The sequence below is a fragment of the Lottia gigantea genome (genome assembly GCF_000327385.1).
Source record: "Lottia gigantea unplaced genomic scaffold LOTGIsca_71, whole genome shotgun sequence".
Taxonomy (NCBI): Eukaryota; Metazoa; Mollusca; class Gastropoda; family Lottiidae; genus Lottia; species Lottia gigantea.
In genome coordinates, this window is record NW_008710397.1 from 1,042,804 (window position 1) to 1,069,873 (window position 27,070).

A 27,070-nucleotide genomic window follows, 5' to 3' on the forward strand; every position below is an offset into this window, starting at 1 on the left:
TTACACGTGTCATCATCTTGTCTCAATTTATCTGATGACGACACGTGTAACTTGCGTTGAAACGTTATGTAACCATATATTAAAGAAATGTGTCTTATCCCATAATTATTGTCTTGTGTTATATATGTGCTTTTCGCTTCTTAATGTCATTCAAATCTTATATGACTTAGGGCTGGGTGATATACAGGTATCATGATAAATACTGGTATAAGAATTTATATTGTTAGTAATATTATCTGATTCAAAAATACCCAAATATCACCATATCATGATATATAGTAATTATTGCTATATCATCAAATTTTCCTCCAGATAAGATCATCTACATAATTTTAACAAGTAATTTAATATTTGAAACAGATGTAGTTACATGATATTCAAGACTGGGGTGTTTTTAGAGATATTTAATGTTTTTTCTTACATTTAAAATTACTAACTACAAAAACAACATTTTGTATCAAAAAACATACTTAAGAAATATTGCGATATATACCCATATCATGATATCAACTTAAACCAATATCGCCCAGTCCTTATAGAATTCAGAAGTAGTAGTTATTCATGCCTTCCCCTTTTGCTTAAGTAAGATGTAAAACTCCATTTTATTTTGTTTCAATTACCTGTATCACTTTGCAGAATGCAAATATGTCTTCTGTTTCACTCTACTAAAAAAAAAGCTTAAAATCTTAAAAGTGATTGCTGCAAAAGATATGTAATTGACAAAGATTATATTATTGAAGAAACAAAGGCTCTCCTTATTTTATAGAAGACAAACACGGTGTCAGCTGTCATTATGACAAGTGATATGGGCAGCTGAAATTAAGTTCTGTCGACTTGAAAAGGCAAAAAATATAAAAATATATATTATAGAAGTTATTAAATATGGAGGGTTATATATCATCAAATCTCTAGACCAGTGCTTCTCATCCTTTATGATGCCATTCCACCCTTAAGAAAAAATTCTCTGCCATTCAACCCTAGCACTGTAAAACATCTAAAAAACTAAAAACTGAAACATGCTAGTAAAGAATTGTTTCAAACTTATATTTATAGAACACAGACTGCTGTTATACATATAAAATCAAATTTGGATATTTTTCCATGATTTTGTTGTCAGTCATCTTTGCTCCAGGTGGAAAAATCAGCTGTGAGGATCAGAAATTTCATGTTGGAACTCGTGCTCAATCTCTCCCTATCCAAATTCCCCCTCATTCCCAATTTCATCCCTGAAAATTTCAAATTTACCCCTGGGGGTGCATATTGATCCCAATTGAGAAGCACTGTTTTAGACCTTCATCCCTTTCATGTCTTTTTTCTTGTGTTTGTGTTTGACTTCTTAATCTATCCTATATCATAACCTCATATATAGCAGAATATCATTTTAATTTTAGTCTGGCGTCTGTCAGTCATTATTGTGAAAGCATCACAAGTTTACTCGGACGATTCCGGCGGGATAAAAATGTCAGAATGCAAATGACTTCTCATGATGAAAAAGTTCATGGATTTGAAAGGTGAGAAAACTGAGAATTCTGATTAAAATGCAGATCAAGATGTTTCATTTGCATGATTTTTCTGCACTCAATTACTCATGCCATCCATAATCTGACAAAATTTTTCTACTAATTGTGTTCTATGTTTGACCTTATAGCACCAATCAAAAAAACTGTTAAAAGTGGTAAAGCAAAAAACAAAACAATATTTACCAATGAATATGCCAGAATTCCTCACATAGTGAGAGAATCCTTGCTTTTACAAAGCATTTGATTGGTTGGTTGAATGACCCAGAATAAGAGAATGCATAATAAGTTTGTCAGATCACCGAACATCCAGATTTGCATTTTAATCAGATTAGAACTCAATCTTTTTTCTGTAGAATATTCTACTATTTAATCTTGATCTGAAGATGTTTTATTGCTTTGATATCTCAGTTTGCAAAAATATGCAATCAATCAAATGTTGATGTTATAATATATATTTTTTGGAATTCTTGGCTAGTCATCATGTACTTAGACCACATTTAACAGATTGAATTAAACATATATAGTTCTTAAATGGATTAAACCACAAAAAAAAAGAGAAAAATGTAATTCTGCAGTTTATTCCGATGGTATTCATTATGGTCTATCTTATGTAATATGGTGTTTATTTGCTTATAAAACTGTGTAAGGAAAAGCTTTCCTTGCAAATTTGAGAGAATTCTGACCACAGGTTTGAGACTTCTTTGGCCTAATGGCTTGTCCCATGATAAAGATGATCTTTCATATTTTGGCGATGAATACACAATTTCTTTTAAAGGGACAGATGCTCCATTTTTTTTTTACCTATTATACTTTAGTCTCAGTAATCTTCAGCCAATCAGTAATAGTGTTGACAGCTCTCTGTCAAAATCTTAAAATCCACGTGTGTCTAGAATTATCCGCATTTGAATGTTAAAATGACGACTCATCAATTTAAGATACTCTGTGATATATAGAAAAAGACATTTATAGAAATAGTGAGAAAAAATCTTAGTTTGAAGTATTTTTAAAGGAATTATGCGATTTCTAGTACAAGACTATTTACATATATTCAAGAATAAAATCAACCCCCCAAAATGCACCATCTGTCCCTTTAATGAAAATGTTAAATGAACTACTAAAACTCTGAAATGCCAGCCAGGTAGTACCTCTTCTGCATGACAGGTTTGCATGTTTTATTTATGTATTTTGGATGGATATTGAATTTTGACTCTTGATATGCACTAATCATATTAACACTTGATAATGATATGCACTATAATCTGGGTTGTAGCCTTGTGTCTAGTTTGGGTTATGAGTGGTGCTTTTTAAATGATTAATATTGATATATTTACAGTGATGGTAGTATCATCATATTATTAATATATGTATCATAAGAATTAGTCTCTTATAATCATGGTATTCTGTAACTTAATACATTATGTATTATTAGATATGGTCTCTTATAATCATTGTATTTATTGCTGACATCAAACTTATTAATTATGTATCATTAAAAATGGTGTCTTATGATCATTGTATTTATATACATCAAACTTTTTAATATATGTATCGTTAGATATGGTCTCTTATATTCATTTTACATCAAACTTATTAATATATGTATTAGAAATGATCCTTAATATATTCATCGTATTCATTACATACATACATCATTACATTAATATATGTATCATTAGAAATGGTGTCTTAAAATAATTGTATTCATCACACATCATCATTATATTTATAAATGTATCATTAGGAATGGTGTCTTAATATAATTGTAAACATCAAACATCATCATTATATTTATAAATGTATCATTAGGAATGGTGTCTTAATATAATTGTAATCATCAAACATCATCATTATATTTATAAATGTATGTATTCATCATACATCATCATTATATTATCATTAGAAATGATCTCCTAAGATAATGTATTCTTCATGCATCATCATTATATTAATATTATGTAACATTAAATGTGGTCTTTTAAATATATATATGGCTTGTTATCTTTTTTTCTTCAATCATTAGGGCATACCAATTTATTTTTTTTTGTTTTACCTAAATTTTCAAAAAATTCTTTTATTCCCAATGCAAGAAAAACAAATTATTATCAGTAATTCCTATAATAATAATAATTTTTTTGATCAAATCAATACTGAAAAAGTTTCTTCTCATATGTAGTTAATACTAATAATGCAATGATATTCATAATAACTGCATGTGAAAACAGCACTTTGTTTCTTTAATTGTAGGACAACTTTGTTTCAGAGTTTGAATCTGAAAAGTGATATGGTTAGCTGAAAAAGGGCTATATCAGCTGATAGCAAATGTTTTGAGGACTTTAAGATGATTTCATGATTTCAATGTTGCTTTCAAATCTGATCTGTTGGCTGGTTTGGTAGATCATTTGGTAAAGCATTACCACTCTTAGTTAACTCGTTTATTGCCCATTTTGTTTTGAAATTATTTTACATCTTTGAAATTGCAGACAAAAGTTGGAAAGAGTTTGTATGAAAAATAGGAATCTACCAGATAATCATTGTTTCTCCAATCTACAGATCATGTTTTCACAAGCCTTCACATATCTTAGGTAAGTATTATGTACAATCATGTTATGTACAATCATGTTAGGTACAATCATGTCATGTACAATCATGTTATATACAATCATTTTGTGTACAATCATATTATACACTATCAATCATATTATATACTATCAATCATGTTAACTATAATGTTATGTTCAATCATGTTATGTACAAGCATATTATGTTCAATCATGTTATGTACAATCATATTACGTACGATCATGTTATGTACAATCATGGTATGTACAAATCATATTATGTACAATCATATGTACAATCATGGTATGTACAAGCATATTATGTACAATCATGTTATGTACAATCATATTGTGTACAATCATGTTATGTACAATAATTTTACGTAAAATCATGTTATATACAATCATGTTATGTACAATCTTTTCATGTACAATCAAGTTCTGTACAAACAATACAATTCCATTAAACAAAATCCTGTCCAAAGCCTTGCAAATTTGAAAGTAAAAAGTATAGTAGTGGACTATCCAAAGAAGAGTAAAATTTGATTGGACGCGATTTAGATGAAGGTATTGTCAGATGATGTCTGACAAGCTTCACCAATACATTTTTTTTTTCAAGGCCTCTGATTCGTGCTATTGGAAGATTAGATAAAATAGAAAAGAATATTGAAAGTGTAATTGAGTGTCAACAGTTATTGAGTGCACGATTAGATACGGTAATATTTTTAAATATATTGGATGTTTTTTAGCAGAAATGATGCAAACCCAAAGGAATTTTTTCCAAGTATTCCTAAGAAGTTTACTAGTTATCTGTAACACCTTTTAAACTGCAAACAGTGTTAAAAATTCTATGCTGTTTTTTTAGATATGTAAATCTATGTTGGGATTATGGCCACATGATATTTAAGATTAGCTTAAAAATGGACCAGCCTAGAGAATCACAAATGGTACAGTTGTGTAATTAAAGGAATAGATTTACCATCCTTTTGACCAATCGTACCATAGTCTCGGAAACTGGATTTCTTTTGATAAGCTAACCAGTAATAGTGTTCACAGCTCACTGTCAAAATTTAAGCTTTCAAAAAAATTTTTTTTTTTCTAGTTTGAAGTATATTTGAAAGGATAATGCGATTTTAATGCAATTCTAGTAGTTCTGAAGATTATTTACATATATTCAACACCCAAATCAACCCCACCGCAAATGGCAAACTATAACCTTTAATATTGGCCTACTTGAATTGATAAGAGCAACAGCAAATTTCAAATTAGAGTGATAAAACAAGATTTCAGATTTATTTTTAAAAAAAAGTACATATTTTGTAGTTTTCATTCACTTCTTTACGTGTATTTGAATTACAGCAAACTGATAGAGCATGTGAAATGCTATCTAAATTAAAGGCAAATCCACTGACAATGGGAAGAAATATTGGTAGCTCCATCAGTAATATACAACCTACACCAAGCAGAGATCCTGGATATGGATCTGCAACTCCAGAAATATCAGCGAATCCTTCAAAACAAGCAAATCCAACAGAGATTACTAATGCGTAAGTACAATTAGCATCATTGTGTTCAAACTACATCCCCATTCGTCATACTTCTTCAAGACTGTGGTAATACAAGTGAGAGAAATTACATATTTATAGCTTAAAGGGACAGTTAGGCCATTTTTTTCACCAATCATAATTTGGTCTCAGGGACGTGAATTTTTTTAGCTAAGCCAATCAGTTATAGTGTTCAAAACTCATTATCGAAATTTAAGCCTTCAAATCCATGTTTGTGTAGAATTAACCGCGATTGAATGTTAAAATAACGACTCATCAAATTAAGATACTCTGTCATATATAGAAATACATATATAGAAATAGTGAGTAAAATTCCTAGTTTGAAATATTTTAAAAGGAATTATGCAATTTTCGTACATTTCTAGTACTTCTGGTTTTTACATACATTCAAGACTAAAATCAACCTAAAAAATGGTGCATCTGTCCCTTTAATATTGTCTAATCAAATTTTACCCTAAAATGGTTCTAGTAAATCTCAGTCAAGCGAATCAAAAATCAGCATATCTTGCTTGGCAACCACTGGTTGATTTTTAGCTAAACAGATGTTTACTTTCTTTTTCTTTTGATTCCAGAATTGCAGAGTTGACACTTGATGCTGCAGAAATGTCCAGACTTGTTGAAACCAGCAATGAAATTTTAAACAGGTAAATTCCTGGTTTTTAGTGATGGAATAATCTTTGTCTGAATTCTATATTGAGATATAGCTCATGATGTTTCATTGATTTTCTGTGGGCCACCTCACCAATTGAAAGTTTACTCTAACATAATCCAACCATTTTTATAAAATTGTTCAACTAGTCAAATGCTCTGTTTTGTATGAGTTTACATTGATTAGTAAGATATTCTGGATTATTCATTTTTTTAAGAATTTTCAAAAAATAGAATTATGGGTTTGACCGAAGAAATGAGATTTTTAGTAACTTTTTAATGAAATATTTGATATATGACTTTGTACATTTTTTCCTTATTTTTGCAGAGTTTTCCTGCAAGATACGTTGTTTAGTGATGGATCAATGGTTGATGCTGCTACCTCAGACGGATGAATTCTGTTTTGAAAACACTGATGTCATCAATTTGTACCATTCCAATTTTCAATCAGACGTCTGTAGTTCCTGTAATTCTACATATGTTAAAAGGTTTGTTAAGAATTGCAAGAACCACAGACGTCTGATTGAAAATCGGAATGTCCTGAGACAAAAATCAAAATTATAAGTTAAATTGGAGATGAAGCAATGATCAGATTGTAATATTGAAAAGTTCTAAGAATATCTTGTTGAAGGCAAGGTTAGATATATAAATATATGAGAAAACTTGTATGTAACTGTAATTGCAAATTTGCCAAATCTGTTGGATAATTTAACACATTAGCAGGTTTGCTTCTTACAGTTGCAGATTTTTTTTTTCACCTAAAATTATCTGATTATAACCTGGTTTATCTTAGATTTTTTCATATTTCTGGTCTCATGTTATTTGTAAAAATTTCACTATATTTTAGTGACTTATTTGTAATCGCATATGATTTGGCATCGTATCCAGAATAAGGATTTGGACATAGTCTTATGTGGCTTGGACGTGAAGGGGTTTTGGACAAACAAATCTCATCAGTACATATCGTGGGTGACTGCTTGAAACCTCGTATATGCCATATTTGGTTATTTGAATTTTTGGTACCGTTGGAAAGCTCGTAAAAGCGCGGACCTTGTGATCAAATCCTCGTATTCTTAGCTTGATTGTAAATAACCCAAAAACCACTAATTAAATAACACATATATATACAGTCAGATTTAAAACCTCGCAAAATATATTATTATACGAGTTTTTGGTTCAATAGGCCGGAGATCTCAAATTTTTATACGAGGTTTATATTTTCCAAGAATGGAAACCACGTATAACGGTAAAAAAAATAATAAAAAAAATTTTAACAAAATACGAGTACAAATAGATTTTTGCGTTTTTTTCGAAAAGTAATTCCGCGCCATATATCGTTATATACGAGGTTTCAAGCGGTCACCCACGATATTGGACTCTAGTGTTTGAGCAAAGTAAACTGTGTTTATACATACAATGGCAAAGTGTGGTATCTCTGCATGTAATCTTCCCGACAAATTTTTAACGTATGAACTTTCGTCAAACATGGGAATAATAAAAGAGCTGAATCTGTCTTATCAAACTTAGGCCGTTAAAGGGACTGGTGCGCCATTTTTTTTGACCAATCATACTTTAGTCTCATGAACAGGAATTTTTAAGCTCAGCTTTTCAGTAGAATCAGTGATAGTGTTCACAGCTCACCATCTAGATTTGAGCCTTCAAATCCATGTGTATCCAGAATTATTCATGTTTGAAAGTAAACATGACAACTCAACATACTCTGTAATATATAGAAAAGACTTATATATAAATAGAAAGTAAAATTCCTAGTTTGAAGTAATTTTGAAGGAATTATACCATTTTTGTTGTACTTCCAAAGGCTATTTATATATTCAAGACACAAATCAACCCATGGAAATGGCACATCCGCCCCTTTAATAACGCCTGTGTGTTATAATAATGTGTTACAAATTAGAACTTAACAAAAATTATAAACTGTGTATTTTGTGTTGTAAATTTAATAGATGTCAAATAAATGATTTGAAGATTATACAGGTAGATGTATATCACTTATTTTTCTTACTTTTTAAAGCACTTATTCCAATAATATACTTATCATAATTTCTAAGTATTGAATTAATCATTCTGTACATACTTTTCTCAACTTGATTTCTAATATCCACAGCTATCTTATAGTATATGGTAAATCTGTTTATGGTAGCCTGATACAATTTTGGTCTTTTCAATATTTGCTATACTATATAATGAAGCTGATTTCAGCTATCAATAGCCATTTTAAGATTTAAAATTTTATTTTCATTCAATTCAATGTAAGAGTACAGCATCAGTTTAGACTGTGGTCAATTTTAAGTGATACTACATTTAAGAATAAACATGAAATAGAAGTTCTCAAGAATGGTCAATATGAGTATATATATTCATCAGTGAACTTACCTGGTGTCATAAAGTTACAACAGAATCCCTGTAAAATCTGGAAAATTCATAAAACTAAGTAATGATTACATGCATATTTATGGATAATTACTAAGTTTTTTGGATTTATTGGATTATATAAGGATCCTGTTATGTTACGACACCAGGTATATCTACTGATGAATATATACTCTTATTGGCCAAGTTTAAAATTCTTCAATTTTATCTTCATTCTTAGATGTAGTATCACTTTAAAAAGACATAAATTACATTCTTCTGTACAGTTTTGACCAATGATGTGATATCATTATATCAATAGAATGTACATGAGAAGTTTTATAACACCATATTGTAAGTTATATCTGTCTTACTAGGTTCTGTACACTTTTGCTGAATTGCAGGCGAACTAGGTTTCAGATTTTAGTTCTGAATTTTTAGCTTTTATCAATTTTTATAATTAAAATCCATGACATTGTACTTCTGCAACAAAAGTGTACCAGTTGGAGTAATTTAGACTAGCAGGAGAACCAAAACCTTATTTTAAAAAGTTGAAATTCAGCTCAGTCAAATGTTAAAAATATTAAAAAACTCAATACCTTAAACATAAACAAAGTTAAAGCTGGCAAATAACGGAGGAATTGCTAAAACGGGTTATTCAATTTTGAATTTTCAATTTTTGTGAAGTTGATATATTTTAAATTTTGTATTATATTAATCTGTAAGTTTTGTGTTATTTTCTATCCAAATCCCTATTTTTGTACAGTAGTGCTTTAACGCTAGGGGCAGACCAGCAAAAAAATCACCAGCAGCCAATCTGACTGTCAAATATTATCAGTATCAAGTCTAATATTGATCACCCAACAGAATACGCCGAACTCAGGCAGACGAGCAAATTTAATTGGCATAAATAATTGGCATAGATAAATAAACATATTTGTACAGGCTTAATAATAAAGTTTACATGAGCGGTCAATGCAATGAAATATTATAAAGTCATGGAATTTAACAATTAGCTTATAGCTATAAAAGGAAAAAAGTTTCTGTAAATGTTTTAAGATTGGTATGCTTTTTGAAAGGAGTTTAGATTTAAGTAAAATAAACTGTAAATGATCGAATATAAATTATGTCTCCTACGTTTCCTAAAGGTTTCAACTATATCAATATCAAGCCATTAGAAAGCCAAACACCAAATAAAATAATACTCTCTGTTTTTAATTAACTCTTTTAAAACATATTCAGTGAGATCAAGTAGATAGATGTAAATAACTAATTTGTGAAATATTTTCAGGTATAATTTATGAGGTGTTTTATTGTGCACACAGGTACTGTTCCTTCAATAAAGCTATTTTGTTCTGGTATGTTTTTTATTACCAGGTATTAACTTGTAATGCCATTTTACAGAGTAATCACTATCATGCAATGTCATACAGGGTGGCTCAATGAGTTAGACTCTTGCTCTGCTAACCTGAAGAAGATGCAGGGTTCAATCCCAGTATAGGTCAAGATAATACCTTTGGATCTCTAAACCCCTTTTCCTCAACTCAGTGATGCAGGTTGCTGACATGGAGAAGTGTCTAATGTGACATTAAATAAGGATGTGTGCGCTAAGATCCCACAGATGGAATTTCGAAAAAGAGTAGGCTCTGTCCCCTGTAAAACTGCATTCACTTTTTCGCAATGCCATAGGGGTGGCATTGGGCAATGAGTCTAACCAACCCCCTCACCTTTGTTAGCTTCCCTTATTTCAAATCTTATCATTCAGTTCTAAAATGTCTACCTGCTAGTAATCCTAGATCAAAATAATCTTCATATTCATCTCTGTTTAATTGTCTTCAGGAGTTAATTAATCTATAACTTGGTTACGAATCATACAATTAGATACAGTTACGAAATTTACCATGACCTGGGTGGAAGTTGGATACCTTCTGGTTGACTTTGACCTTGACCTGTCGTCCTTAACCTTCATTCACGTGTCGAACTACTGGCTGTCAAATTGGGAATTTTTGAGGAGATATATTTTCTTGATGTCAGCCCACCTCGGCTTCAATTTTTAACTCCAAAATGGCTGCAGGTGATAACTCTATCATTAATGTGCCTGAAATAGACAATTTGTTTAAAATAGATGGCTATTTGAAAACACACGAACAAGAAATTCGTCGAAGGTATGGTTGTTTCCAAACGTTGGTTGGAAAAATCGAAAAAAGTGAAGGCAGTTTAGCCCAATTTGCTGAAGGTTATAAGACCTATGGAATTCACCGGCAGAATGACAATAGTATTAGTGCTGTGGAATGGGCTCCAGGTGCAGAGGCAGTATTCCTGAAAGGTGAATTCAATAACTGGGCAATTGAAAGTAGCTGTGAATTCAAAAGGTCAGATTTTGGAAAGTGGAAATTAAGCATTCCTGCCAACAGTGATGGTACCTGCCCTATAAAACATAATACTAAATTGAAACTGGTTATTAGAACCAAATCCGGAGAAATGGTGGAACGGATCTGTCCCTGGGCTAAGATTGTGGACAGACCAAAAGATGTGCCAATTTATGAACAGATATTTTGGGACCCCCCAACTAATGAGCAATATACATTCAAACATTCTCGTCCTAATAAACCAAACAGACTCCGTATCTATGAATGTCATGTTGGTATTGCCTCTTGGGAAGGAAAGATTGCAACTTACAAAGAATTTACTCAAAATGTAATTCCAAGGATAAAGAATCTTGGATATAATGCTATTCAACTGATGGCGATTATGGAGCATGCTTACTATGCCAGTTTTGGATATCAAGTGACAAGTTTTTTTGCAGCTTCAAGCCGTTTTGGTTGTCCTGAAGATCTTAAAGAATTAGTTGATGTGGCTCATGCTAACAATTTGGTTGTTTTATTGGATGTGGTACACAGTCATGCCTCTAAAAATGTGGCAGATGGCTTGAATCAATTTGATGGCACCAATTCTTGTTTCTTTCATGATGGTAGTCGTGGAAACAATGACTTGTGGGATTCACGTTTATTTAACTACACAGAATGGGAAGTCTTGCGGTTTCTTCTGTCTAATTTAAGATGGTGGATGGATGAGTACCAGTTTGATGGATTCAGATTTGATGGAGTAACTTCCATGATTTATCACACTCATGGTATTGGACATGGTTTTACTGGGGACTACAATGAGTATTTTGGTTTGAACACAGATACCGAATCTCTTACCTATCTTACTGTAGCTAATTATTTTCTGCAAACTACTTATCCGAACGTCATCACCATTGCTGAGGAAGTTTCTGGAATGCCAGCTCTGTGTAGACCTATTGCTGAAGGTGGAAATGGATTCGATTACAGATTAGCTATGGGGTTACCAGATATGTGGATCAAATTACTCAAAGAAAAATCAGATGATGAATGGGAATTGGGAAATATTGTCCACACTCTAGTCAACAGACGATACGGAGAAAAATGTATTGCTTATGCTGAGAGTCATGACCAGGCTTTGGTAGGAGATAAAACTCTTGCCTTCTGGTTAATGGACAAGGAGATGTACACCCACATGTCGGTTATGTCAGGAGATAACATAATCATCGATCGTGGTATGGCTTTACATAAAATGATCCGTTTGATCACCATGGGATTGGGTGGAGACAGTTATCTGACATTTATTGGTAACGAATTCGGTCATCCTGAATGGTTAGATTTTCCCAGAGTGGGTAACAACCAGAGTTTTCATTATTGCCGTCGACAGTTTAACCTAGCTGATGATCCATTACTCAAATACAGATTTCTGAACAACTTTGACCGAGACATGATGAGATTAGAAGAAAAATATGGATGGTTAGCTCATCCACAAAACTATGTCAGCTGTAAACATCAAGGAGATAAAGTGATAGTCTTCGAGAGAGCTGATAAACTTATCTTCATATTTAACTTTCATCCTTCTCAGAGCTTCACTGATTATAAAATAGGTGCTGAAATGCCAGGGAAATATAGAATCGTTCTGGATAGTGATTCCGAAGAGTATGGAGGGCACCGAAGACTGGATCCCAACACAGAGTATTTAACATTTAATGAACCTTGGAATGGTAGAAAAAATCATTTATTTGTCTATATTCCTAGTAGAGTTGTGCTAGTATTAGCTAGAGTAGAATAAAATGATTTATGATAGATATATTTTGAGTCTTCAAACTGCAATGAAATTGTAGGCTATTATTCTTGAAACTTATAGTGATATAGTCATCCAAAAATGTAATCAACGACAGTCAGTTGAATCAATTATAATTAATACCCTTGTTCTCTTAGTTAAGATAAATAACAATAATTCTTAACAGTCATGATTTTTTAAATAATGAAATTTCCTACTTTACATTTGTCTCACATCAGTGTGAAGTTCTATATCAGAATTTAGGTCACAATTCATTCTATTTATGATTAGTTAAAGGGAGAGGTGCACCATTTTGGGGGGTTGATTTTATTCTTGAATATATGTAATAGTTTTCAGAAGTATTAGAAATGTACGAAAAATGCATAATTCTTCAAAAATATATCAAACTAGGAATTTCTCTTTTATGTTTTTATATATGTCTTTTGTATATATGACAGTGTCTTAAGAAAAGAAGACTCGTCTTTTTAGCTTTCAAACACAGATAATTCTAGAAATTTTGACATTGAGCTGTGAACACTATTACTGATTAACTTAGCTAAATAATTCCTGTTTCTGAGACTAAAGTGTGATAATAATGGCGCATCTGTCCCTTTAAGTTGCATTTGTGCCACATCTCAAATTTTTGACAGTGAGCTGTGAACACTATTACTGATTAACTTACTAAAAAAAAAATCATGTTTCTGAGACTAAAGTGTGATTGGTCAAAATAATGGTGCATCTGTCCCTTTTAGTTGCATTTGTCTCACATCAATGTGAATTTCTAAATCAGAATGTAGGCTACTCTTTATTCTCTTTATAAATGTGTAGTTTTAGTTAAGTTTTTGATAGACATACCCCTTGTCTATCATCCTTTTGAAGTGTTGTTATTGCTAGCGATGTAACAATGCCAGTTTATCTGCATGGGACAATGTTCATACATGGACACTTGGACTTTGTCAAAACTGATCTCACTAAGTTTGAAAAGCAAATATTTAGGCAATAATATCTGATAAGCTTAAGAATAAAAATCCATGAGTTTGTTGAAACAAAGATAATTTGCAATCCTTGTATCTCATGTTTTATTGGTTTAGATTGTTTAAGTTTAAGCCATGTATCTTAGAACAGGCTCAGGAATTAAGATATTTATCAAAAATATATAAATGACCCTTTTTGATATAGGCATTTTTGGACATTGATTTGTGTGCAATAATTTTGAACCGTGGCTCATATATCTTAGGGACTGGTTGAACCAAGTCCATGGGCCATCAGCCCAGAAAACAATGTAGGAGAGCATCTATATACAATTTCCCAGGGGAGGGGCCCCACTCATGTAGTTGAGACACTGATGGCAAGATAAAAGTATCAGTAATCAAGATTGAATTAATTCTACTAGTCTTGTATCTAGATATAGATTTGGTATATTTTATGATATATTAAGTTTCTTGAATATCCGGTAAAAATTTGAAGAGTGACAGATTAACAGGGTATTTACCTCAGATTTACGCCTTTTCTTTAAGGGTGAAACTATTTGTTATATTTTCATTTTCTAAAAAAGAAAACGTTTGGACATGGGTGCAGATCGCGGTGGGTCACAGGGGACAGGGCCCCTACCACTTTTCTCAGTGGTGGGGATATGATACGGTTGGTCCCCACAACTTTTTGTGGCTTATATGATTATCAAAATGTATGGTCATATCCGGTGTTTCCGGTGATCAAATTTTCTAGGAAAAGGTCCCTAAAACCCTCTGCTGGTATGCCTTGGTGCCAGCAGATGGCTTCATCTCCATGGTCTCAAATGGGGAAAAAGGGACTACTTCTCTAAACAGCTTGTCCCCACAAATTTTATTAATTATCAATAGATCTGTGCCCCTGTGGAATATAAAATATTGTTTTGTGATTGAAGATTATATTATGAATTACTAAATATGTTGCTTTTATATGTTATGTTATATCAGTATTATAATCCCGGTAAAATTATGTGCCATATAAACAAATAAGCTTTATTCGTGACTTTTTTTTTAAGTGACTAGCAAGAAACACCAGGGTTCAATCCAGTCAAAGGTCAAGATATTACCCTCAGATTATTCAGCTCCATTTCCATGTAAGTGATACAGGTAGGAAGCGGAAACATGGAAAAGCGTCATGTTATGTCGGACAATAAACCAAGGCCCCTTCATGCTGTGCACAAAGGCAAATTTTTAAAGCATCATTCAATTTTCTGCTCAAAAATTCTTTTACGTGCCCACAGATGTCATTGGCGATATTTTATACCCGTATATATGAAATTAGCTTGTCTCCCCCTGTATGGCGTATTTTGTCATGCGATAGATATTTTTAAACTAATCGGATTTGATGCTGATATCATGTGACGTTCAAAACCGCTGACTCCACGATGGTGTAACAATCATGTGATCGAATGCAAAATTCGCTGATTGGCCAGAAAATTTCGCTGGTGATTAAAATACGCTCTTCTGTCCCTAGCAATAGATATTATAAATGAATTATACATTAATTCTCTTCTCGCATCTTGTTGAGCTAAAGAAATTTGAAGTAAAAATAAACAACGATCAATATGGATAATAACCTGTATTATAAGGTGTTATTCAATATATGGATAAACCTACATAATATAACAATCAAGATATAATAACTGTTTGTCACATCAAGTAAGATGGAGAACTATATCAGATTTCTTATATAACCATACAAAACAAACATACATTATACCAATCTATAGACATAGTAGGCTTTAACAGAATAGTTCATTCAATATTTAAAGGGATTGTCAAGACGTTATCTACAAATTTTTCATGAGTATCAGGGACACTGTACCATCAATTTGCACCATTTCAAATTACAGACGTTTCTGGTTCCTGCAGTTCAATTAAACTAAGTATTCGATGATGTCACTAGTTGTGATAAGGTATATTTTGCGATTAGTGATGTCATCAAACACATATATTTTTTGTTGTATTACAAGAATCACAGCAAATCGATTTTATCAGTGTCCCTGATACGCATACAAAATTTAGAAGTCCTCTTTACAATCCCTTTAATTTACCAGCAGTTAAGCAAATTTCACATATCCTCATACCTTGTAAGAAAGGAAAAATAACATTTAGTTCGTCTACAATTGAAAACAGATCTAAAAATCAAAATCAATCGAGACTGTACCAAACAACTGAATGTAGGTATTTCAATATTAGTTTAAATAGAGGACTAGCTAGACATAAAGTTTTCAGTTTGAAAAGTCATCCAGAAAGCTGAAATTGATATTAAATGGTAAATTAAGCTTTATTTCAAAATCAAGTTGTGCATATTTATGAAGGAATTTTCTGCCATTCAAAGATAGACATTCTTAAAACTGATACACTTTGTTAAATTCAAATTTGTCTGTGCCTAAAAAAAAAACTCTACATGTATTTTGAACTCAAATTTAACACTAAAATTTCACATAATATTCAGTGGCATAATCTAATAGTAAATAGAACTAAATTGTTATAAAAAAATTTTAACAATGTATATATAATATAAAGAGAAAATTACAATTTAAAAATCTATATTAAAGGATAACAATTATAGGGCAATAATTTGTAATTCACACACCACATATAGATTACAATTTAATCCAAATTAGATTACAATTTCGTATCTTTATTTATGTCTAATATTTTTTATCTACATTGTAATCTAAGAGGTTTTCTACCAAAGGCCTGTCCCAATGGTAATATTTTAAACCAATCAAAGTGTCTCATGTAAAATCCAAATTGTGGGATAGTGAAACCCAAAGGTTGTTATATTGTTCTACTTCAGGTTTCGATATCCCACAATTCCTTATTTAAGCAAGATTTGGGTTATACATGAGACACTTTGATTGGTTTAAAATACTACCATTGGGACAGGCCTATGGAAGAAAACTTCGGAAAATGAAAAAGATACAAAACTGTAAGGTAATTTTAATTAAATAGTGTATTATAATATTATGGTGCAGTATAGGGGTTCTTGAAAGCACATAAAAATCCATTAGAAAAGCATTTATCTGGTGTTGGTTGTTATAGAAGATACTCTCTTATATAAGCACCGGCCAAGGTCACAAGAAGAGAACATACTTCTTTTGTATCAATTATCATTTTGAGTAATAAAGATTAGATTGAAATGGTACTATAAAATATGTTCTTCGCTGTGTGCAAAGAGAAATAACAAAAATGTAAATTATAGAAAGACTGGAATAATACAATGTTTACAAATAATACAAAAAACATTTTCTAAAAACTTTTTTTGTGAAAGCTTTGAAAAGCAAATTTCTTTATACAGTATATTGATATAATAATGCCAATAACATTGTAAAATTGTAAAAGGTGAAAAATTGTCTATTTTCAAAGCATTATACTTTGGGGTATTGAAAAAAACAAAATCTGGTTCCTTTTAACACAGACCTAAATGCAAAATGACATAAAAGTTCGATAGAAATGGCAATATCATTGTACAGGTGCTTGTATTTTGTACCAAAAATATGCATTGTACAAAAGTGAAAATTGAAAATTTTTGCAACATAAAGCTAATTTAAACGTCTCCTTACGTGCAAAAATCTTTAAAGACATCCAAAATTTAAAGGAAGACAAAAGCATGTTGTAGACAAAAAACAGCATAGCAAAATTTGACTTATTCTTACTAAGCTGGTATGTATTCTGATATGTAAAAAATGAAAAGTGGATAATTTCCAGGAGGGTAATAATTCATTCAATTTTGATCTAGAATGTTAAGTAGAAAATAAAATTCCTTGCATCTAATCCAATATTCAAATTTAGGATTAAACAGTATAGCATCTTGTTTCAATTTTTACTCAAATAATCTATCCCGTCAGAATTGTCCAGAAGTTACTTATCTTTAAGTTCAAGATACTCTAAATGTTGCATCTTATCTTTAAGTTCAAGATACACTAGATGTTGCATCTTATCTTTAAGTTCAAGATACTCTAGATGTTGCATCTTATCTTTAAGTTCAAGATACTCTAGATGTTGCATCTTATCTTTAAGTTCAAGATACTCTAGATGTTGCATCTTATCCTTAAGTTCAAGATTTTCTAGTTGTTGCATCTTATCCTTAAGTTCAAGATACTCTAGATGTTGCGTCTTATGTTAAAGTTCAAGATACTCTAGATGTTGCATCTCCTCCTCAAATTCAAGATTTTCTAGATGTTGCATCTTATCTTAAAATTCAAGATTTTCTAAATGTTACATCTTATCCTGAAGTTTAAGATTTTCTAGATGTTGCATCTTATCTTAAAATTCAAGATTTTCTAGATGTTGCATCTTATCTTAAAATTCAAGATTTTCTAAATGTTACATCTTATCCTGAAGTTTAAGATTTTCTAGATGTTGCATCTTATCTTAAAATTCAAGATTTTCTAGATGTTGCATCTTATCCTCAAGTTCAAGATTTTCTAGATGTTGCATCTTATGTTAAAATTCAAGATATTCTAAATGTTGAATCTTATCCTCAAGTTCAAGATTTTCTAGATGTTGCATCTTATCTTAAAATTCAAGGTTTTTCTAGATGTTGCATCTGATCTTAAAATTCAAGATTTTCTAGATGTTGCATCTTTTCTTTAGATGTTGCATCTTATCTTAAAATTCAAGATTTTCTAGATGTTGCATCTTTTCTTTAGATGTTGCATCTTTTCTTTAGATGTTGCATCTTATCTTAAAATTCAAGATTTTCTAGATATTGCATCTAATCTTTTGGTTGAAGATTTTCTTCATACTGCATCTTATTTTTAACTTCCAAAAACGCTAGATGTAGCAATTTATCTAAAAAAATAAATTTAATTTTTCTTGATATTACTGATCACCTAGATCTAAATCTATCAGCCTTTTAAATTCAAATTTATCCAAGTTTTACATTTTTGAAATAATGAAAAAATTTGGACCATGAAAAATCGATCAATAAAGTAAATCTCAAGACAATTTTGAATAAACTTATGAAAGACTAGTCAAGAGGAATGAATAAAAATCTGAATCAGCTGTCATATATGATGGAACCAAGTCTGAAATCTTGAAGCATCCAAAGTCACAACAAACAGTCTTTGGTTTCATATCATTGCCTTATCTAATGTCTGCCAAGGAAATAAATCTGAAATCAGTTTTCAAGCAACGTGTGTTCAGAAATAAGCCTGAACAAACATACAAAACAAAACACGTCCACCTTAATCAAAACTTGTGGATGGGATCTAGCTTGAGACAATTAAAGGATGAATTCTGATCACACTATTGAGAAAAATCACTAGAATTTGGATTCAATTCAGAAGGAATCATCATCACTATCCTCATCTGAATCTAACATTAAACCTAATAATAGTATAGATAATTCTTCATCTAATATATTTAAATTGTCTAATTCGTCTCGCACTTGTAGAAATTCCCACAAACTAGAATGATGCATGAAATCACGTTCCCCATTAGCATTTTCACGTCGTCGTGTTCTCCTTGGTTGAGGTTCAGCCTTCCGTCCATCAGGATAAGCATGTAAATAGAAACACTTCTCATTAAAGGGACATTCTCCTTTTCCTTGATCGAAATATCTGCATGGTTTTGAGCTGAAAGATTAGAAAATGAAAGTTATCAGCATGTCTGATGTCTTTAAAATATTTAAGTTTTTCACTTGGCTATTAATCTATAGTCTTGTGAGCATATTTGTTTTATCAGTTGATACAGCTCACTTTCAGTTTGTCTACAATTAGTTATGGTATATCATTCTGAAGGGTGCTATGGATAGCTTATCTTAAACTGGATCACTTGGTAAAACAAATAAATGAAGATGAAAATTTCCCTCCGAAAAAAACCTACTTTTCTCCCTCTTATAGGAGAGCAACATTAATTGTTTTTGATTCCAACTGTCAGGGATCTTTAACATGCACATGGAGCCTCAGTTTATTGTCCAATTACAACTTCCCCCTAAGAGCTGTATCAAGATCTGTAATAGCTTCACAAGAGTAAATATAATCCATTTGAATCAGAGCTTCTCTTACCTTAGTGCAGATTTATAACCTTCAATTAATTTGGCTTTATCTTCCTCGGCTTCAACCCAATACTGACTAGGTGCTACAAAATCTGACTGTACTCTACATTCTGGACAAGCCCTAAAATAAAATAAAAAGATTTAAAAAAAACTTATTTATGAAAATTGTCTTGCTCTTATTTGTGAAATCACCAAACTCTAGAGACGTGTGCTCCTTTACTTATCTGAAAGTTTAAACTTGAAGTATCCTGCCATTAATTTTAGAATGCTAAATCTATTTAAAGGGGTATTCCGCTTTTTTGTAAATAGTTTCATTATCTAAAACATCGTAAATTTTACCTGAAAATATTTCTAAAGTATATCTTTGGATCTTCTTGATCAAACTGAATTTGTTTTAAAAGGGTTTATTAAAACGGAGAGTACTAATTGTTAATAAAGCAGTTTGACCTAGTTTTGGTGTTGGGCTTTATAATGACTCAATATTGTTAGTTGAAACCTTTAGAATATGTAGGAGACATATTTCTCTACAATTGGGCGTTTATTTTGCTTAAATCCGTTTTTAGTTTTTTAACAGTTTCCAAAAAGTATAACAATATTAAAAACCTTATGTAATATTTTTAAATATTTTTAGCGTTAATTTAACGGCTGGATTTTTTATAGTTAAAACTTTCAGATACGTTAAAGGGCACATTTCTCTAGAATGGTGTATAGTTTTCACAAATTTGAGTAACAAAAATTTTCGTCCTACAAAAAAAGGGGAATGTCCCTTTAAAAGGTTCAGGTTACAGGGTTGAAGTTGGAAAACTTATGTACGCATTTTGGCAAAATTGTAGAGAAATATGTCTGCATCTTATTCTAACAGTTTCAACTAATAATATCGAGCCATTATGAGGCCAAACATCTCTTCATTTTTAATCACCCTTTTCAAAATAAATCCAGTTGATCAGGTAGATACATAGAAGTACATTCTAGAAATACTTTCATGTATAATTCAAAATGTTTTTAATAACAAAAATTTTGCATACTGCCCCTTTAACATTGTCAGACAACTTAAGATTGAAAATGCACATCAGTAAATATGTAAAATGGCATCACTCCAAGTTCAATTCCCAATATCTAGGAAATGCTTCTGTCCTGTCAAACCCCTACCTGATGATTTTATTTTCAAATTGTTTGGCACATCTCCATTTGCGGATGCAGTTCAGACAGAATATATGGTTACAGTTGGGTAGAATACCAAATCGTCTTTCACTGATGGGTTGTTTGTCTACTACTATATCCATACAAATACCACACGCCTTATCTTTACTTCTAGCTATAGCAAATGATAACTCCATATCTTCTTCATGTTGCTCTGTACACTCCTGCGTAAAAAATATTAACACATTGCCTCACTAAAGCCTGGCAAATCTGGCCCTACCAGTTCCTTAGACTTGATAAACCAATAAGATTTTGACACAGTAAGGGCCAGAAAATATGGTAGTTGAGCCAGATCTATTTTCAGATAGCTACTATTTGAGAATTTTCATCATGACAAAAGCAAAATATAGTACTTATAGTACCAATTAGATTGAATGTTATATTGTCAATCATAACAATGATGGCAAAGAACTAGAAGAGTCAGCCTCTTTGTCAAGATAAAAACACAGAATGTCAAGATAATGACAAAGATTCTGCAGATATTTAACCTTTGAGGAAAACAGCCTACCAAAAGATGTTGTTTTCGTTGCTCTTCGTCGGTAGGATGTAACATATTGAGACCACATAATTCACATTGGTTACCATGGAGATATGTACAGTTATCACCATACCAACACTCACCACCAGCAGCATAAGGACATAGTACATTACTATTATCTTCTAAAATCTCTATATCTTCTCCATCTTGACCATTTGATGTGGCTTTAGCATAGGATGACGGAACTGAAAATATACTTACTTATCTTTGATTTGAGAAATTGAAGTTTGATTGTCATTACTTTAATCATGTAATAAACAATCCTACAGCCATTACAGTATCATCAATATCAAATGTTGATTTTTATTGAAATGTTAGTGAACAAGACCGAGGATTATAGTTCTAAAAAGTGACATAGGTACCTGAATTTGTACCAAGAAATAATATCAAGCAAACACTTAGACAAATATTTCTCTTAAATACATAGAAATTCAGCTGCATTCTCCATAGAAATTCAGCTGCATTCTCCATAGAAACCAAAGCTGAAAACCACGTTTAATTTCATTTCAGATAGAACTGGTGAAATTCAGCTTTATCAGTTATTTTGCCACCAATAAGCAGTCCATACCTGATCCTTCATATTTTTCACCAGGGACAAATTCTTTGGCTTTAACCCATTCTTCAGGTGGTTTACCATGCGGTGAAATACAGTTATTAGCCTCCTTGACCTCTCCTCCTCTCTTTAATGATACTAGTTTACTCTTTCTCTTCTCACATTCTGATATAATAGATGGTTTCTGAATGCCCTCTAGTGTTTTGGTATGATTCTTTTCATTGGTTTTATTCTTATCTAGTTTCACATGATCAAATCTAAAATAGCAAAACCATAAGAAATCTTTACTAAACTAAGACCTCAAAGGCATTGTAAAGAGGTTTTCTGAATTTTTCTAAATCTGGAACACTGATAGCATCAATTTGCACCATCCCAATTTTCAATCTGACATTTGCAGTTTCTGCAATTTCACTAAAACTAAGTGCTTGATGATGTCACTAATTTATTTGATAAAGCACATTTTGCCATAAGTGATGTTATTAAAGAATATAAGATTATGAAAGCAACGGCTAGATGCTGATAATCATTGCAGTGTTGCTAAATGAATATGGAGTCACATGAAATTGACAAGACCCTGTCACATGCTGCTAAACTTGGATATAAAATCTGTAACCTGCAGACCTACTTATCAAAGAATGTACAGCTACTTACCTACAATTGGCCCCATAAGCACAGCAACCTTTTAGATAATATCTACAAATCATTGATGGTGCTGTATTATAATCGTGTGCAAACTTACACTGATCTCCTTGTTTGCAGGCCCCATGGAGAAAATACCTAGAAAATTGCATCAGATTAGTTATTCATTTCAAGACTACCATTACTGTACAGTATTGTAAGAAGAGCAGAGACGTCAATAGCTAGGCAAAATCTTGAAAATAGAAGAAGAAAAAATCTGTTAAACAGGTGCTCATTCGACTCATCTACATGTTAAAGCAATACACTCATCCTGTGGCTAATATTTGTGTTTAATAGTGACCATTGGTTAAATAAGTATGCATCCCACACTTTATCAAGTTTGAAAAAGGCGACAATAAAACTATAATCAGAATTTTTTTAAAAAGTGAGCAAGCCATGAATCCGTTCAGTTTGAGAAAAAAAGAGTCTGGGTAATCAACGCTAAAACAGGAAACAATCATCTTCCGGTGTATACAAACAAACTTTGCCAATGATGAATCTATGTTGAAAATTTATCAGTGGTGGAGTATTCATTCTAAATTATACGAGGCATTATTATTCCGTCTTGAACATATGACAATGTCGAGGTCAATTCAAGAGTGGAGGTCAAGGACGCAGGAAACTCCACTTGAAAGTTACTTCACCTTGTGATTACACCGGATTTCCCGGACTCACGATCTATAAGCGTTTTATAATTAATTACTTTATTTTGTGGATATATCAGATTATAGAGGGATTTTGATGAATAGTTAGGACACCAGGTAAGTCTGATGGATATATACTGTTATTGGCCAAATTTGAGCAAAATTAAAATCTTATGTTCATCCTAAGACGTATTATCCCTTTAACTGATCAAGAGAAAAGACATCTATAAAAATAGGAAAAGAAATTCCTAGAGATATTTTTGAAGGAATTATGTGATTTTCGTACATTTCTAGTAATTCTGAAGACTATTCATAAAAATATTCAAGACTCAAATCAACCCCCCAATCTGTCCCTTTAAACAAATGCTTTTAATTCGACCTAGTAATGTTAATGTACCGAGCACAGGCACCTGTTTCATTGAAACGATGGGTCTAAAAAATGTTAGTATCTTTATTGAACAATAGTTAGATTAGTATGAAGAGGAACATGTCTTGTGTGAAGGGAAAATATTCATTTAAGGTAGGGATTATGTATCTGTATGGTAAATGGTAGAAAATCGTCTGAAGAGGAGATGGTCGTGACGAGCGTTAGCCACCTTCTGTTATATATACAGTCGAGTAACCTAATTTCGTGGAAACCTATTATTCGTGGATTTCCGGAAAGGATTAATAATTTACATGAGCGACCTTGCGCGTCCTCCGCATTAGTTTGTTTTGATAAACATATTGGTTTTCTCTACAATATCAGCTAGTAGTATGAATCCAGTAGTTTCAAGCAAGGTAAAATGTATTAATGTATACTTTGACAAATACAAAATGGCGGATTTCACTTATTACCAAACGTCACCATTTTTTATTGGTCGAATTTCATTATAATCCCGAGCGTTAATCGGAATTCCAAGTGTCATCTGCTAGAATATAATCCAACGAATGAGGTCACGTGATCAATTAGCTGATTCCGTGTGAGCAGAAAATTTCTATGGAACACAAAGTGGACCATATTCTTATGTTGTTTCAGTGACTTTTAGCAATAAATCACGCTACTTATATTATTTTGTCAGTCACTATTTTTTTTTTAAATCGTGCCTCTTTGAAGGAATTGTCACTAGTTATAATGAATTGATATTAAAGATAAATACTAAGAGAAGTTAATTATATCACCCAGTATCCATACGTGTTTTTCTAGACTTATTTATAGATAAAACATTGTACACGAAAATAGGTGACGCATTCTGCCGCCGTTCCCGAGTTGGTTGCTCATGAAATATGGGTCAAAGTGAAGGATTCATTAAGAAAATCGAAATAAACCAATTTCTATTATTTTGTAGAATATCTGAGGAAACATCTAAGACAAATTTTTTTTTTCGCTTTTTTAACTTTGACGAAATTCGGTGTTGAATCCTTATATCCACGAAAATAGGTTACAACACTGTACTATTATAGAGAGAGTCGACTATTGATAGAAACAGATGCCTGTTGTGAGTGACAATGACATAACCACTCACTCACTGTAGACCCAACACTAGATTTAAAGTTTTGTTTATTGGCAATATAACATGATTATAGCATTTTCAGCGAATACGGTAGCTGTAAATCCATCTTATAACAATCCCAAAGTTTACCATACGTGTTTTCATTCCTGTTGTTCAATGCACGATGTTTACAATTTTTTTGTTGTTGTCTGCAAAGACAATCTATTTTTAGGCTAGTTCTCGACTAGGCAATCTAGTTTACCCCTTTTAGTCATTTGATTTACAATATAAAGTTTATAAAGAGTAATTCTGATGTTTTGAGTGTAAACTGTCGTGCTGATTATTCTATTCACATTCAGAACAGTGCAGAAATTCCATATTTTACCTGCATTGAACTGAAGAGGTCCAAGGAGAGGCTTCCGCCATGTTTAGATATAAGCCATTATTTCACAGACATGATATCATTTTAGTCTCGTATTCTATTTCAAATATATTACCTAAATTTGAAAAACACGCAACTCTTAAAATTTCTTTAAAATGCATTATGGGGCTTTATACTATGCGGGCATGTTTTATTTTAGACAAGTTTGTGATATGACATGTGTTTTAGTTTCGTAATGAAATCTGTTGCATTCGTATCTAACTGGAATATTGTGATCACAGGAAATTTGGGGGTCACTATCACTGATCTATATATTATTTATATAGATCACTGGCCACTGTACGGTGGGTAATGGCGTGCTCATAATAATAAGATTAAACATATTATATTATAACTTGTAAAAGGGTTTTGGTCATAATCACAAAATATACAAAAGAAACATATAACATAATATGACTGAATACAATCTCATAGGTAAAAGCTTATTTTAACAGTGGTATTTCTATATCGCTCTACAATTGCTGTATTGAGCACTATTTTACCAGTGGTATTTCTATATCGCTCTACAATTGATGTATTGGGCACTATTTTAACACTGGTATTTCTATATCACTGTACAATTGATGTATTGAGCACTATTTTAGCAGTAGTATTTCTATATCGCTCTACAATTTATGTATTGAGCACTATTTTAACAGTGGTATTTCTATATCGCTCTACAATTGATGTATTGAGCACTATTTTAACAGTGGTATTTCTATATCGCTCTACAATTGATGTATTGGGCACTATTTTAACACTGGTATTTCTATATCACTGTACAATTGATGTATTGAGCACTATTTTAGCAGTAGTATTTCTATATCGCTCTACAATTTATGTATTGAGCACTATTTTAACAGTAGTATTTCTATATCTCTCTACAATTGATGTATTGGGCACTATTTTGATAGTGATATTTTTATATCACTCTACAATGTATTGAGTACTATTTTAACAGTGGTATTTCTATATCACTCTACAATTGGTGTATAGAGCTCCATTTCAATAGTGATATTTCTATATCGCTCTTCCATTTATGTATTGAGCTCTATTTTAACAGTGGTATTTCTATATCACTCAATTTAGCACATAGAGATATAAAAAGAATAGATCTCTTCTATCTATATCGCTCTACAATTGATATATTAATCACTATCTTAACAATGGTATCTCTATATCGCTCTACAATTGATGAATTGAACACTTTTTCAACAGTAGTATTTCTATATCACTCAACAATTGACGTATTGAGCACTATCTTAACAGTGGTATTTCTATATCGCTCTACAATTGATGTATTGAGCGCTAGTTCAATAATGCTATTTCTACATCGCTCTTCCATTTATGTAGTGAGCACTATTTCAACATAGGTATCCTATATCGCTCTGCAATTGATGTATTGAGCTCTATTTTAACAGTGGTATTTCTCTATCACTCTACAATTGATGTATTGAATACTATTTTAACAGTGGTGTTTCTATATCACTCTACAATTGATGTATTGAGTACTATTTTAACAGTGGTATTTCTCTATCACTCTACAATTGATGTATTGAGCACTATTTTAACAGTGGTATTTCTATATCGCTCTACAATTGATGAATGGAGCTCTATTTCAATAGTGATATTTCTATATCACTCTTCCATTTATGTATTGAGCACTATTTTAACATACTACAATTGATGTATTGAGCTCTATTTTAACAGTGGTATTTCTATATCGCTCTACAATTGATGAATGGAGCTCTATTTCAATAG

General features: G+C 31.7%; 4 protein-coding genes across 4 annotated transcripts in view; 3 read left to right on the top strand and 1 right to left on the bottom strand.

Moving 5' to 3' along the window:
• LOTGIDRAFT_168021 (hypothetical protein) overlaps positions 1-817 on the top strand; it is a gene marked incomplete at both ends in the record, with an annotated part of 13,735 nt that extends 12,918 nt beyond the window's left edge. Inside the window, one exon of the mRNA XM_009065884.1 lies at positions 767-817. Within this exon, the coding sequence (XP_009064132.1) occupies positions 767-817 (51 nt within the window). The remainder of the gene's footprint in view (positions 1-766) is intronic.
• A 650-nt stretch (positions 818-1,467) lies between these two features.
• LOTGIDRAFT_168022 (hypothetical protein) lies at positions 1,468-6,686 on the top strand (the record flags this gene model as incomplete). The annotated part of the gene is made up of 6 exons (XM_009065885.1): positions 1,468-1,511; positions 4,001-4,102; positions 4,698-4,794; positions 5,438-5,625; positions 6,216-6,287; positions 6,620-6,686. 6 exons carry the CDS (start codon positions 1,468-1,470, stop codon positions 6,684-6,686), a joined length of 570 nt encoding a protein of 189 aa, XP_009064133.1.
• A 3,993-nt stretch (positions 6,687-10,679) lies between these two features.
• LOTGIDRAFT_195979 (hypothetical protein) lies at positions 10,680-13,445 on the top strand. Its single transcript, XM_009065886.1, has one exon. The coding sequence runs from the start codon at positions 10,726-10,728 to the stop codon at positions 12,793-12,795; it is 2,070 nt and encodes a 689-aa protein (XP_009064134.1). The 5' UTR covers positions 10,680-10,725; the 3' UTR covers positions 12,796-13,445.
• A 5,641-nt stretch (positions 13,446-19,086) lies between these two features.
• LOTGIDRAFT_221472 (hypothetical protein) lies at positions 19,087-25,327 on the bottom strand (the record flags this gene model as incomplete). The annotated part of the gene is made up of 7 exons (XM_009065887.1): positions 25,274-25,327; positions 22,746-22,871; positions 22,110-22,351; positions 21,512-21,726; positions 20,953-21,167; positions 19,814-19,924; positions 19,087-19,381 (listed from the first exon to the last, which is right to left on the bottom strand). The coding sequence occupies exons 1-7, from the start codon at positions 25,312-25,314 to the stop codon at positions 19,087-19,089; spliced, it is 1,245 nt and encodes a 414-aa protein (XP_009064135.1). The 5' UTR covers positions 25,315-25,327.
• Positions 25,328-27,070: the final 1,743 nt, after the last annotated feature.

Coding starts and splice junctions, on each gene's coding strand:
- LOTGIDRAFT_195979 (XM_009065886.1), top strand. CDS start 10,726: ATGGCTGCAGGTGATAACTCTATCATTAATGTGCCTGAAATAGACAAT.